The sequence below is a fragment of the Salvelinus fontinalis genome, chromosome 33 (genome assembly GCF_029448725.1).
Source record: "Salvelinus fontinalis isolate EN_2023a chromosome 33, ASM2944872v1, whole genome shotgun sequence".
NCBI classification, from domain to species: domain Eukaryota; kingdom Metazoa; phylum Chordata; class Actinopteri; order Salmoniformes; family Salmonidae; genus Salvelinus; species Salvelinus fontinalis.
Window position 1 is genome coordinate 40,345,030 of NC_074697.1, and position 15,027 is coordinate 40,360,056.

The 15,027-nt window shown below is 45.1% G+C and overlaps 1 protein-coding gene across 2 annotated transcripts in view; it reads left to right on the plus strand.

Moving 5' to 3' along the window:
- The window catches only part of LOC129832260 (mitochondrial import inner membrane translocase subunit TIM50), a 34,494-nt gene extending 19,613 nt beyond the window's left edge, over positions 1 to 14,881 (plus strand). For both annotated transcript variants that reach the window (XM_055896188.1, XM_055896189.1), the window contains 4 exons: positions 231 to 329; positions 13,116 to 13,272; positions 13,374 to 13,480; positions 13,722 to 14,881. In XM_055896188.1, coding sequence (XP_055752163.1) covers positions 231 to 329; positions 13,116 to 13,272; positions 13,374 to 13,480; positions 13,722 to 13,820 — 462 coding nt within the window. In that variant the 3' untranslated portion in view covers positions 13,821 to 14,881. The remainder of the gene's footprint in view (positions 1 to 230; positions 330 to 13,115; positions 13,273 to 13,373; positions 13,481 to 13,721) is intronic.
- The last annotated feature ends 146 nt before the right edge of the window (positions 14,882 to 15,027 follow it).

The following is a 15,027-nucleotide window of genomic DNA, read 5'->3' on the forward strand; positions in this document are numbered from 1 at the left end:
CCACTGCATTAGTGCTGACTAAACCATATAGTACTATGAGAAGCTGTTACTTCAGATTTTCTAATGCGAAGAGATTATAAGTGGGCTTTTATGAGTAGTAACCAGGAAGCTAGACCCCATACAAAACAAAGGTCTGTCCCAATCCTCAGCCCAACTCTAGCCATGTAACCGATGGCCATCATGCATATGCAGAAGCAGGTTGTGATGTGATGCGGGTTCTCTCTCACCAGACGGCGTACCCTCTGATTGACAGCATCGACCCCCAGGGCTTTGTCATGTACCGCCTCTTCAGGGACGCCACGCGTTACGTGGAGGGACATCACGTCAAGGTAAACAAATCATCAGGCTGACATTCCACCATGGCCACCGTGTGTGTGTACACACAGTTTAATGTACACTGCATAAGCCTCCAATAACACAGCATTCTGTGAATTGAATGTTTTCCATATTTCAGAATATAAAATAAATGTCATGTTGGTGTATAAAATCCATCATTGTTTAGACAAATGCCCTGTTTATTGTTGGATTTGCTTTAGTTTGGCTGACCACTGTATGCGCTTTCGCTTTCTCTCACTCCTTCACTGTCTCCGTTTCTTTGTTGTTATCTAAGACGTGAGTTGAGTTTAAGACTCTGAGACGTTAGTGTGCTCCTTTTCAACCCCGCTCCTCTTGGGCCAAGCCCCCAGCCCAGATCCCCCGGTGCTCCCCTCTCCACTGTGACCCAGTCTGCACAATGGAGCCATACCCCCCCGTGTCTCCGCTGCATAGCCGCCTTCTGCTCCAGCATTGATTCTCCTATGCTCTGACTCCATCCCTCTTTCTTTCTCTCGTCCTCGACCCCTGACAATAGGGGGGTTCTCTCCACCCCCTTTCTGGGCCTCATTAACCTTATGCCTGCCTCTCTCCAACAGCCAGAGTCTGTCTCCATGCATGGCTGAAGTACAGCAGTGTTAACGACTTTGCTAAACTAAGTTAACCTAATTTGTCATCTGAGGGAACTTCTAACGCAATACTTTCTAAGAAGGCTACTGTTGCTTTACTCCTATCCAGCATCTATTAAATGGTTGTATATTACTGGCTGTATCAGACTGTAACATGGCTAGCCTACATCACCATGTTTCAGTGGAGGGCTTTTGTAATGCATGAGGAAACTAGATTGGCCTGGTAGTGAAAGTGGTTATGGTCCCTACATGGCCTAGCTGAAGTGGTGGGTAGGTTTATAGGTATACCTTTTCTATGGAATGATGCATGGCCATGGGTTATTCATCGGGGTCAGTTCTTTCCATGTTAATAACTCACTACTAAAACTCGTATTCATCGGGAAACGTGTGATGAGGGTAACCTGCTACCCCCTGCTATACAGAACTTGAATGTATTTATTTGGTGATTTAGTCCTGATTCTAACGTTACATAGAGGATCTTCTCCTGTGTACTCACCTGAATTCACGTGTCTCCTGTCCTCATCCCCTTCCTTTGGTGACCTTCTGCCCATCTCTGTCTCTCTTCACCCCCTCTCTCCTCCCCCTTCCTCTCCCCTCCTTCGCCTTCCATCTGGCCCTCTGAAGAGCAACAGGGAGGCAGAAAGAGAGTGAGGGAGCGAGAGAAAGGGAGGTCTGAATAGAGAGCCAAGTCCCCCGAGGCCCCAGGCGTCTGTCCAATGGTGAATTTCGATGGTGTTTTTTTTCCCCCAAAAAGAAGTTTTCAAACAATGTGGAGCCACAGATGCGAGGTGCCAATAAAATCAGCAGACTTATCTGACGACTCACATTATCGGCCGGTCTGTCTAATTGACTGTGATAGAACCAGGCTGTGGTAGAATCAGCCATTGATGTTGATGACAAGTCCAACTTCGAGGGAACCCTTGAAGATAGAGGGCAGTTAGTGGAGGGCATGACCTTCTGTCACAGGTGGACTGACTGGATGGAGTTGAACAAGACTGTTGAGTGCTTGACAAATTTGCGAGATCAGTTTTTAAAAATGTTTTATTTTCAGTTCAAATTGTGGTTCCATTCTCCACGGGAGAGTCAGATTTAAGTTGTCATACTAGTGCACAGTGTGTTTATCTGCTCACCTAACATGTGGGTAGGGGTGTGTCACCCTGTGAGGGTGTGTGTGGGTTGGCCTACTCTGGCTTACAGCCTGTTGCTTTGTTAGGGGATCACAGAGCACGGCTGGCTGTGAAACCAGAGCCCTACAATGCCTTTAGAAAGTATTCATACCCCTTATTCCAAATGTTGTTTTACAGCCTGAATTCAAAATGGTTTAAAAAATAATAATTTCTAGCACTTATTTACACACACTATCCCCATAATGACAAAGTGAAAACAAACATTTTTGGAGGGTTTTTATTGTGCTAATTTTTTGAAAAATGGAATACAGAAATGTATATTACCGGTCAAAAGTTTTAGAACATTTGCTCATTCAAGGGATTTTATTTTACTATTTTCTACATTGTAGAGTAATAGTGAAGACATCAAAACTATAAAAACACATATGGAATCATGTAGTAAACAAAATATATTTTATCTTTGAGATTCTTCAAATAGTCACCCTTTTCCTTGATGACAGCTTGGCATTCTCTCAACCAGCGTTATGAGGTAGTCACCTAGAATGCATTTCAATTAACATGTGTGCCTTTTTTTAAAGTTCATTTGTGGAATTTCTTTCCTTCTTAAACACCTCTTAAGGATTTACCCCTTTTTTTTTCAAATTTTTGCCTAAAATGACATACCCAAATCTAACGGCCTATAGCTCTGGCCCTGAAGCAAGGATATGCATATTATTGGTACCATTTGAAAGTAAACACTTTGAAGTTCATGGAAATGTGAAAGGAGTGAAGTAGAATATAACACACTAGATATGGTAAAAGATAATACAAAGAAAAAACCAACCGTTCTTTTGTAATTTTTTTTGACCATTTTTGAAATGCAAGAGAGGCTATAATGTATTCCAGCCCAGGTGCAATTTAGATTTTGGCCACTAGATATCACTAGATGTGCACTCCTCAAGCAATAGCATGGTATTCTTTCACTGTAATAGCTACTCTAAATTGGACAGTGGATTTAGCTTAAATTCTTGTTAATCTTTCTGCCAATATCAGACATATCTATGTCCTGGGAAATGTTCTTGTTACTTACAACCTCATGCTAATCGCATTAGCCTACGTTAGCTCAACCGTCCCGTGGAAGGGACAACGATCCCGAAGAAGGCGTTTGAGCCTATCAGTTGTGTTGTGACAAGGTAGGGGTGTAAACAGAATATAGCCCTATTTGGTAAAAGACCAAGTCCAAATTATGGCTATAACAGCTCAAATAAGCAAATAGAAACAACAGTCAATCATTACTTTAAGACATGGTCAGTCAATATGGAACATTTGAAGAACTTTGAAAGTTTCTTCAAGTGCAGTCGCAAAAACCAAGCGCTATGATGAAACTGGCTCTCATGAGGATCGCCACAGGAATGGAAGACCCAGAGTTACCTCTGTTGCAGAGGATAAGTTCATTAGCGTTACCAGCCTAAGAAATTGCAGCCCAAATAAATGCTTCAGAGAGTTCAAGTAACAGAAACATCTCAACATCACCTGTTTAAGAGGAGACTGTGTGAATCAGGCCTTCATGGTCGAATTGCTGCAAAGAAACCACTATTAAAGGACACCAATAAGAAGAGACATACTTGGGCCAAGAAACATGAGCAATGGACATTAGACCGGTGGAAATTTGTCCTTTTGGTCTGGTCCAAATTTGAGATTTTTGTTTCTAACCGCTGTCTTTGTCAGATGTGGTGTGGGTGACCGGATGATGTGCGCATGTGTATTTCCCACCGCGAAGCATGGAGGAAGTGGTGTTAGTGTCAGCAGCAAAGCGCCCCCACACTGTCTGTGATTTATTTTGAATTCAAGGCACACTTAACCAGCATGGCTTCCACAGCATTCTGCAGCGATACGCCATCCCATCTGGTTTGGGCTTAGTGGGACTTTCATTTGTTTTTCAACAGGACCCAACACTCCACTCCTCCAGGTTGTGTAAGGGCTATTTTACCAAGGAGAAAGATGGAGATGCATCAGATGACCTGGCCTAAACAATCACATTCTTGTTCTGAAGCCATTCCAGTGTTGCTTTGGCTGTATTTTTTTTTCTTCACCTTTATTTAACCAGGTAGGCAAATTGAGAACACGTTCTCATTTACAATTGCGACCTGGCCAAGATAAAGCAAAGCAGTTCGATACATACATACAACAACACACACATGGAGTAGAACAAACATACAGTCAATAATACAGTGAAAAATAAGTCTATATACAATGTGAGCAAGTGAGGTGAGATAAGGGAGGTGAAGGCAAACAAAATATATATAAAAAGGCCATGGTGGCGAAGTAAATACAATATAGCAAGTAAAAAAATAACACTGGAATGGTTGGTTTGCAGTGGAAGAAAGTGCAAAGTAGAGATAGAAATAATGGGGTGCAAAGGAGCAAAAATAAATGAATACAGTAGGTAAAGAGGTAGTTGTTTGGGCTAAATTATAGATGGGCTATGTACAGGTGCAGTAATCTATGAGCTGCTCTGACAGCTGGTGCTTAAAGCTAGTGAGGGAGATAAGTGTTTCCAGTTTCAGAGATTTTTGTAGTTCGTTCCAGTCATTGGCAGCAGAGAACTGGAAGGAGAGGCGGCCAAAGGAAGAATTGGTTTTGGGGGTGACCAGAGAGATATACCTGCTGGAGCGCGTGCTACAGGTAAGTGCTGCTATGGTGACCAGCGAGCTGAGATAAGGGGAGACTTTACCTAGCAGGGTCTTGTAGATGACCTGGAGCCAGTGGGTTTGGCGACGAGTATGAAGCGAGGGCCAGCCAACGAGAGTGTACAGGTCGCAGTGGTGGGTAGTGTAAGGGGCTTTGGTGACAAAACGGATGGCACTGTGATAGACTGCATCCAATTTATTGAGTAGGGTATTGGAGGCTATTTTGTAAATGACATCACCGAAGTCGAGGATTGGTAGGATGGTCAGTTTTACAAGGGTATGTTTGGCAGCATGAGTGAAGGATGCTTTGTTGCGGAATAGGAAGCAAATTCTAGATTTAACTTTGGATTGGAGATGTTTGATGTGAGTCTGGAAGGAGAGTTTACAGTCTAACCAGACACCTAGGTATTTGTAGTTGTCCACATATTCTAAGTCAAAGCCGTCTAGAGTAGTGCTGTTGGACAGGCAGGCAGGTGCAGGCAGCGATCGGTTGAAGAGCATGCATTTAGTTTTACTTGTATTTAAGAGCAATTGGAGGCCACGGAAGGAGAGTTGTATGGCATTGAAGCTCGCCTGGAGGGTTGTTAACACAGTGTCAAAAGAAGGGCCAGAAGTATACAGAATAGTGTCGTCTGCGTAGAGGTGGATCAGAGACTCACCAGCAGCAAGAGCGACATCATTGATGTATACAGAGAAGAGAGTCGGTCCAAGAATTGAACCCTGTGGCACCCCCATAGAGACTGCCAGAGGCCCGGACAACAGACCCTCCGATTTGACACACTGAACTCGATCAGAGAAGTAGTTGGTGAACCAGGCGAGGCAATCATTAGAGAAACCAAGGCTGTCTAGTCTGCCGATGAGGATGTGGTGATTGACAGAGTCAAAAGCCTTGGCCAGGTCAATGAATACGGCTGCACAGTATTGTTTCCTATCGATGGCGGTTAAGATATCGTTTATGACCTTGAGCGTGGCTGAGGTGCACCCATGACCAGCTCTGAAACCAGATTGCATAGCGGAGAAGGTATGGTGGGATTCGAAATGGTCGGTAATCTGTTTACTTGGCTTTCGAAGACCTTAGAAAGGCAGGGTAGGATAGATATGGGTCTGTAGCTGTTTGGGTCAAGAGTGTCCCCCCCCCCCCTTTGAAGAGGGGGATAACCGCAGCTGCTTTCCAATCTTTGGGAATCTCAGACGACACGAAAGAAAGGTTGAAAAGGCTAGTAATAGGGGTGGCAACAATTTCAGCAGATAGTTTTAGAAAGAAAGGGTCCAGATTATCTAGCCCGGCTCATTTGTAAGGGTCCAGATTTTGCAGCTCTTTCAGAACATCAGCTGACTGTATTTGGGAGAAAGAAAAATGGGGAAGGCTTGGGCGAATTGCTGTGGGGGGTGCAGTGCTGTTGACCGGGGTAGGGGTAGCCAGGTGGAAAGCATGACCAGCCGTAGAAAAATGCTTATTGAAATTCACAATTATAGTGGATTTGTCGGTGGTGACAGTGTTTCCTATCTTCAGTGCAGTTGGAAGCTGGGAGGAGGTGTTCTTGTTCTCCATGGACTTTACAGTGTCCCAGAACTTTTTTGAGTTTGTGTTGCAGGAAGCAAATTTCTGCTTGAAAAAGCTAGCCTTGGCTTTTCTAACTGCCTGTGTATATTGGTTCCTAGCTTCCCTGAAAAGTTGCATATCACGGGGGCTGTTCGATGCTAATGCAGAACGCCATAGGATGTTTTTCTGTTGGTCAAGGGCAGTCAGGTCAGGAGAGAACCAAGGGCTATATTTGTTCCTGGTTCTAAATTTCTTGAATGGGGCATGCTTATTCAAGATGGTGAGGAAGGCATTTTTTTTAAATATCCAGGCATCCTCTACTGACGGGATGAGATCAATATCCTTCCAGGATACCCCGGCCAGGTCGATTTAGAAAGGCCTGCTCGCTGAAGTGTTTCAGGGAGCGTTTGACAGTGATGAGTGGAGGTCGTTTGACCGCTGACCCATTACGGATGCAGGCAATGAGCCAGTGATCGCTGAGATCTTGGTTGAAAACAGCAGAGGTGTATTTGGAGGGCAAGTTGGTTAGGATGATATCTATGAGGGTACCCGTGTTTACGGAATTGGGGTGGTACCTGGTAGGTTCATTGATAATTTGTGTGAGATTGAGGGCATCAAGCTTAGATTGTAGGATGGCTGGGGTGTTAAGCATGTTCCAATTTAGGTCGCCTAGCAGCACGAGCTCTGAAGATAGATGGGGGGCAATCAGGTAGATGGCTATCGGATGGCTATCGGTAGCAAGATAGCATAGGATGGAAGTCTATTTTTAGACACCTCGTGCGTTTCCGTCGGTAGATTAGTGGGGTTCCGTGTGGTAGAGGGGATCAATCCAATTGGCAAAATAGATATAGTGACCCAAGAAAAAATTGTCCGATATACACTGCTCAAAAAAATAAAGGGAACACAAACAACACAATGTAACTCCAAGTCAATCACACTTCTGTGAAATCAAACTGTCCACTTAGGAAGCAACACTGATTGACAATACATTTCACATGCTGTTGTGCAAATGGAATAGACAAAAGGTGGAAATTATAGGAAATTAGCAAGACGCCCCCAATAAAGGAGTGATTCTGCAGGTGGTGACCACAGACCACTTCTCAGTTCCTATGCTTCCTGGCTGATGTTTTGGTCACTTTTGAATGCTGGCGGTGTTCTCACTCTAGTGGTAGCATGAAACGGAGTCTACAACCCACACAAGTGGCTCAGGTAGTGCAGCTCATCCAGGATGGCACATCAATGCGAGCTGTGGCAAGAAGGTTTGCTGTGTCTGTCAGCGTAGTGTCCAGAGCATGGAGGCGCTACCAGGAGACAGGCCAGTACATCAGGAGACGTGGAGGAGGCCGTAGGAGGGCAACAACCCAGCAGCAGGACCGCTACCTCCGCCTTTGAGCAGGAGGAGCACTGCCAGAGCCCTGCAAAATGACCTCCAGCAGGCCACAAATGTGCATGTGTCAGCATATGGTCTCACAAGGGCTCTGAGGATCTCATCTCGGTACCTAATGGCAGTCAGGCTACCTCTGGCGAGCAGATGGAGGGCTGTGCGGCCCCACAAAGAAATGCCACCCCACACCATGACTGACCCACCGCCAAACCGGTCATGCTGGAGGATGTTGCAGGCAGCAGAACGTTCTCCACGGCGTCTCCAGACTCTGTCACATGTGCTCATGTGCTCAGTGTGAACCTGCTTTCATCTGTGAAGAGCACAGGGCGCCAGTGGCGAATTTGCCAATCTTGGTGTTCTCTGGCAAATGCCAAACGTCCTGCACGGTGTTGGGCTGTCAGCACAACCCCCACATGTGGACGTCGGGCCCTCATACCACCCTCATGGAGTCTGTTTCTGACCATTTGAGCAGACACATGCACATTTGTGGCCTGCTGGAGGTCATTTTGCAGGGCTCTGGCAGTGCTCCTCCTGCTCAAAGGCGGAGGTAGCGGTCCTGCTGCTGGGTTGTTGCCCTCCTACGGCCTCCTCCACGTCTCTTGATGTACTGGCCTGTCTCCTGGTAGCGCCTCCATGCTCTGGACACTACGCTGACAGACACAGCAAACCTTCTTGCCACAGCTCGCATTGATGTGCCATCCTGGATGAGCTGCACTACCTGAGCCACTTGTGTGGGTTGTAGACTCCGTCTCATGCTACCACTAGAGTGAGAGCACCGCCAGCATTCAAAAGTGACCAAAACATCAGCCAGGAAGCATAGGAACTGAGAAGTGGTCTGTGGTCACCACCTGCAGAATCACTCCTTTATTGGGGGCGTCTTGCTAATTGCCTATAATTTCCACCTTTTGTCTATTCCATTTGCACAACAGCATGTGAAATTGATTGTCAATCAGTGTTGCTTCCTAAGTGGACAGTTTGATTTCACAGAAGTGTGATTGACTTGGAGTTACATTGTGTTGTTTAAGTGTTCCCTTTATTTTTTTGAGCAGTGTACTTATTCAGATAGCAGCCGATAAGACAGCTAACGATTAGCGGGCCCCAGATGAGCGTTCAGGTAACGTTGCGACGGAGGTGCCAGTTGGATAACTCCCTCGGGCAGATAATGTCGGCAGTCAGTCGTGAAGGCCCGATGGGGCTCCGCATCTGCAGCAACAACAACAACAAAACAAAAAAACGGGTCCGGATAGGTGACTGTAGCCCAGGAATGGCTGATGGAACTCCTCAGCTGGCTAGCTCCGGAATAATTTAAGTTTGCTCCGGGATCGACGTAAGCCAATAGTCACACGGTTTGCAGCTAGCTAGCTGCGGCTGAAATCCGGGGACACTGAGAAAAATAGGCCCGGTATGCTCCGGTCCAAGTCGCGTTGCACAAAAGTGCCGATAGATTATCGAGCTAAAGGAATAGCTGAAGACCACAAAACGTGGGCAGCTGAAACACCAACGCTAGCCAGCAAACCGGCTAACTTCTGGGCAGCTTCAGATCAGCTACTGGCTAGCTTCTAGTTAGCTTCTGGGTAGCTTCCGGCTAACTTCTGGCTAGTTTCGGCCGGCTTCTGGTTAGCCTCTGGCTAGCTTCCACTGTGGATTTTCAGATTTGAGGTAAATAATAAAAAAAAATTGTAATTGGTGAGGCGGGTTGCAGGAAAGCTTTTGTAGTTGAGTTCCTGGATAATAAAACATATAAAGATATGCGAAGAAAGGTGTAAATATATATATGTATACAGGACACGACAATATGAGGACAAAAAAGACGTCTGAACTGCTATTCCATCTTGGATAATAGGGGTCCCAGTATGCTTGGGGTCATTGTCCTGTTGGAACATAAATCTTTGCCCCAGTCTATGGTCGTTTGCAATCCGAAGCTGGTCCTCATCAAGGATTTGCCTGTATTTGTCTCCATTTATTGTTCCCTCTATCCTTACCAGTCACCCTCTATCCTGTACCTGCCGCTGAAAAGCATCCCCATAGCATGATGATGCCACAACCATGCTTCACGGTAGGGAAGATGAGCTGTGTCTGGTTTTCTCCAGACATAGCGCTTTGCATTTAGGCCATTTTTTTGTCCTCACACCACTCTTTTGGCTTGTGATCTGTCTTTCACGTTCCTTTATGCAAACTCCAGGTGTGTTGTCGTGCCTTTTTCTCAGGAGTGACTTCCGTCTGGTCACTCACAGATGGTTAAGTGCTGTAGAGACTTGTCCTTCTGGCAGGTTCTCTCATCTTTGCCAAGGAACTCTAGTTCTGTCAGTGGTCATTGGGTTTTTGGTCACCTCCATGACCAAGGTCCTTCTTGCACAGTTGCTCAATTTGGTCAGACGGCCAGCTCTAGGCAGAGTCTGGGTAGTTCGATTTTAGTAATTTTTTTAATTTCCCAATGATTGAGAACACTGCGCTCTTGGAAACTTTCAACACTCAAGTTTAAAAACGTTTTTTTTTTTACCCTTCCCCAAATATATGCCTCATCACAATTCTTTCTCTGAGATCCACAGACAGTTCTTTGGACTTCATGGTCTAGTTTCTGCTCTGACATATGTTGTCAACTGTGGGACCTTATAGACGGGTGTGTTTCATTATAAATCATGTCCAAACAATTGAATTGGCCACAGGTGGACTTCTAAGTTTTAGCTACATATCAAGTATGATCAAAGGAAATTGGATACACCTGAGCTCAGTTTGGAGAGTCATAGCAAAGGTGTTTCTGGATTTCATTTTCAATACATTTGCAAAAATGTCTAAACATGTTTTCACTTTGTCGTTATGGGGTATTTTGTGTTGATGGGTGAGAAATGCACATCTTTTGAATTTAGGCTGTAACACGCACGTGCAATAAGTCAAGGGTTATGAATACTTTCTGAAGCACTGTATGCATCACACGGCCAACCAGCCCAACTCTCAACTACGCACGTGCCAAACACACACTATTTATCCGACTGAAATAGTAAGCTATCATAAAGGTTGACCAACTCTGTAAGCACAGACGTCAATACATCACTCACAAACTTGTTACTGCGCCTATCACACACAAGGGCTAATGTAGAAACGCATACCAGTCAATATACACACATCCACACACATTCTCTTGGGGATTGAGCCCTGTCTCAAAAGGCAGATGGTGATTATTTATTGAGAGTGTGCTGGTTCGTTCCTATACCTCTTGGGACACACACACACACACACTGCGGGCCCCTCCCACTGCTATGCCAGGCTAGTCAGCAGCACCTCGGGGGGGGGGGGGGGGATCCAGAAACCTCAGATAGGTGGAGAGCGTCCCTCCATCTGCTCCCCAGGTCCACCACTGAAACTGACTGCACAGGGCAGGCCAGCGGAAGTGGGTGTGTTCTCCCCTCTACAAATGTGTACAGTGCATTCGGAAAGTATTCAGACCCCTTGACTTTCCACATTTTTGGTATGTTACAGCCTCATTCTAAAATGGATTAAAATGTTTATTTCCCTCATCAGACTACACACTACCCCCATAATGACAAAGCAAAAACAGGTTTTTAGAAATTTTAGCAAATGTATAAAATAATTGACATTTACATAAGTATTCAGACCTTTTAAGTGCTTTGTTGAAGCACCTTTGCCAGAGATTACAGCCTCCAGTCTATTTGGGGTGTTTCTCCCATTCTTTCCAGATCCTCTCAATTTCTGTCAGGTTGAATGGGGAGCGTTGCTACACAGTTATTTTCAGGTCTCCAGAGATGTTCGATCGAGTTCAGATCCGAACTTTGGCTGGGTGACTCAAGGACATTCGGAGACTTCTCCCAAAGCCACTGCTGCGTTGTCTTGGCTGTGTGCTTATGGTCGTTGTCCTGTTGGAAGTTGAACCTTCGGCCCAGTCCGAGGTCCTGAGCACTCTTCATCAAGGATCTCTCTGTACTTTGCTCCGTTCATCTATCCCTCGATCCTGACTAGTCTCCCAGTCCCTGCTGCTGAAAAACATCCCCACAGAATAATGCTGCCACCACCGTGCTTCATCGTAGCCAGGTTTCCTCCAAACGTGACGCTTGGCATTCAGGCCAGAGTTAAATATTGGTTTCATCAGACCAGAGAATCTTGTTTATGGTCTGAGTCCTTTAGGTGCCTTTTGGCAAAGTCCAACAGGCTGTCATGCCTTTTACTGAGTGGTTTCTGTCTGGCCTGATTTGGTAGAGTATTGCAAAGATGGTTGTCCTTCTGGAAGGTTCTCCCATCTCCACAGAGGAACTCTAGAGCTCTGTCGGAGTGACCATCAGGTTCTTGGTCACCTCTCTGACCAAGGCCCTTCTCCCCTGATTGCTCAGTTTGGCCAGGCGGCCAACTCTAAGAGTCTTGGTGGTTCCAAACTTCTTCCATTTCAAGAATGATGAAGGCCACTATGTTCTTGCCAGTACAAGCAATATTACTCTCAGTACATGTCGCAAGTGTACCTCAGTTTATTTTTTGTTTTTATTGCTACTATGGTGTGTTTCGTGTGTATGCTTTGAAAGTAAATGTGTATATCTACATGTTACCTCTTGGTGGGTTGGCGAGAAAAGATAAGCCATTCTAGTTAATTTTGTCTTTTGTTTCTGTTAGTCTTTAGTGACATGGATAGAAGTAGTCTGCTGTCATTCTGATCTAAGAATATTACTCCTGCTTATTATGAAGAAAAAAATACATCTTTAACTTTGTAAAGTAAAGGTGTGTTTAGAATTTTTGTTGTATTAATGCTATTTAATCTCTCCTCAGACTATTATTCTGTTTGTCCTGTGGGTACCTTTGCCACTGTTCCACCCCTGTGTATTGCGCTGTCATGGTGTATTTGTTTCTGTAGAAATGTATTGGTACCCTTCCCCAGAACTGTGCCTAAACACCATCCTGTCTCGGAGCTCTATGGACAATTCCTTCAACCTCATGGCTTTGTTTTTGCTCTGGCATGCACTGTCAGGGACATTTTATATAGACAGGTGTGTCTGCCTTTCCAAATCCTGTCCAATCAACTGAATTTATCACCAGTGGACTCCAATTTGTAGAACCATTTTAAGGACGATCAATGGAAAGAGGTTGCACCTGAGCTCAATTTCGAGTATCAAGGGTCTGAAGGCTTATGTAGATAAGGTATTTCAGTTTTTTTATTTTTAATACGGTTGCAAATGTCTAAACCTGTTTCGCTTTGTTTTATTGTGTGTAGATTGATGGGGGAAAAAATGTTTTAATCAATTTTAGTCTAAGGCTGTAACGTAACAAATTTTGGGGGGGATAAAGTCCAAGCGCCTGAATACTTTCCAAATGGCTCAAGCCATTTGTGTATTTCTTCCAATTGTCACAATTACCATTAAACAATGAAAGGGATAGATTTAATTTTTTTAAATCGAAACTTTAGATAAATTCCTTCAGTGTTTTGTAACTCAACTCTTCCACCCCCTGTAGGACGTGTCGTGTCTGAACCGGGACACCTCCAAGGTGATAGTGGTGGACTGTAAGAGGGAAGCCTTCAGCCTGCAGCCTTTCAACGGCATGGCTCTGACGAAATGGGACGGCAACTCAGAGGACCGAACACTCTACGACCTAGCTCATTTTCTCAAGAGTAAGTGTGTGTGTGTGCACGCAGTGGCGTGTATGGTCAGTGTGTGTCGACCAACCTGTTCCTTCCCAGACACGCTATTCACTCGTGTTTCTCTCTGGCAGCCATTGCTCTCAGTGGAGTGGATGACGTCCGCTCTGTCCTGGAGAACTATGCACTGGAAGATGACCCCGTAGAGGCCTTCAAACGCAGACAAGCGCAGCTAGCACAGGTACAGTCTAAACAAACCCAATATATAGGAGCAATGGATGACAACTAACAAATACATGAACATTATTAACATAAGAGAAGTGTCCTCATCCTCAAGAAACATGACATTTTCTGAAGAGGAAAAAGCCTTTTCACTGTTAACTTGATGCCCTTTCTCCAACTGTTTTGCGAGAGCTTTGGCGCAGTAGTCCATTGTTACGAATGAACTGTAGATAGATATTGTTGTTTGTGTGTGGGGACAGGAGGAGGAGCAGAGGTTGGCAGAGCTGACCAAGCAGAAGAAGCAGGGCATGTCTTTGGGCTCCATCGCCGGAAGGTTCTGGCGTTCCAAACAAGAGTGAGTGGTCCTCTCACTCGCACCCACCAATCGCAGCCCACCCCTCCACAGTGTCAGGCCAAAAGGATGGCGGGCCACAGTCACTCGGCGGGGTGGGCGGCGGGCGTCTGGACACGTGTGGGGAGGAGACAAGGAGGCGAGACCATCCAATCAGCTGGACTTTTGACTGTCGCAAGCATGTCTTTGGGGGGAATGAGTTGGAAAGGAGCAAGGCTCCAAAAGAATGTTCTGGTACCTCTGTCGGCAGCGACATCACTTCCTGGATCTCAGATGCTCTGGTGTAGGCAGTGCAGCCCACCCCACCCCCCCCATCGGTCTTCTGTTGGCACTGATGTATACAAAATGGTGCTGAGTGGTTAGACATTATTGATTGAACCATTTCAGTCCACATTAGTTCATCCACTTCTACCCACCAGCCGGTCATACAGGGAACTGACCAGAGAATAGTGCTCTTATCTGCAACTCCCATGCACTTGGATTTGGTGCCCTGGAATAGAGTTTGATCAGCTTTGAACAACAGTGAATTATTTGTTTTGCTTCGTGTATATCTAAGACTGAGCTGGTCAGGGTAAAGGATATTAAACATGTTGTACTCTGAGACTCTCTAAGCTTATCTCCACCAATGAGAAGTGATGCCTTGGACAGACACTGCCGATGCTAACGGGACTGTGCAACAGAGGCTGGAGCTTGCACTGTAAGAATGAGTGGGAGAGACATTTTCAGCAAATCAAGCCAAGGCAAGCCATGTGAAATTGGGCTGATGCCACACATACTGAGTGAAAATGGATCGACATGTCTGAATATATACTTGTTGAATGTTCTATTAGATTCAGTTTGTGAACCATTCACAAAGTCGCAAATAAAGAAAAAAATATGAAATCTAGCATCTTGTGTGATTTGGCACAAAAGAACATGTCATGTGAACTACGTCAGTCAGGTGTTTTCATGGCAATATGTTGAATCTCCTCTAAATACCCTGGAATCTATACTGAACAAAAATATAAACGCAACATGTAAAGTGTTGGTCCCATGTTTCATGAGCTGAAATAAAAGATCCAAGAAATGTTCCGTACGCACAAAAAGCTTTTCTCTCAAATGTTGTGCACAAATTTGTTTACATCCCTGTTAGTGAGCATTTATCCGTTGCCAAGATAATCCATCCACCTGACAGGTGTGGCATATCAAGAAACTGATTAAACGGCATGATCATT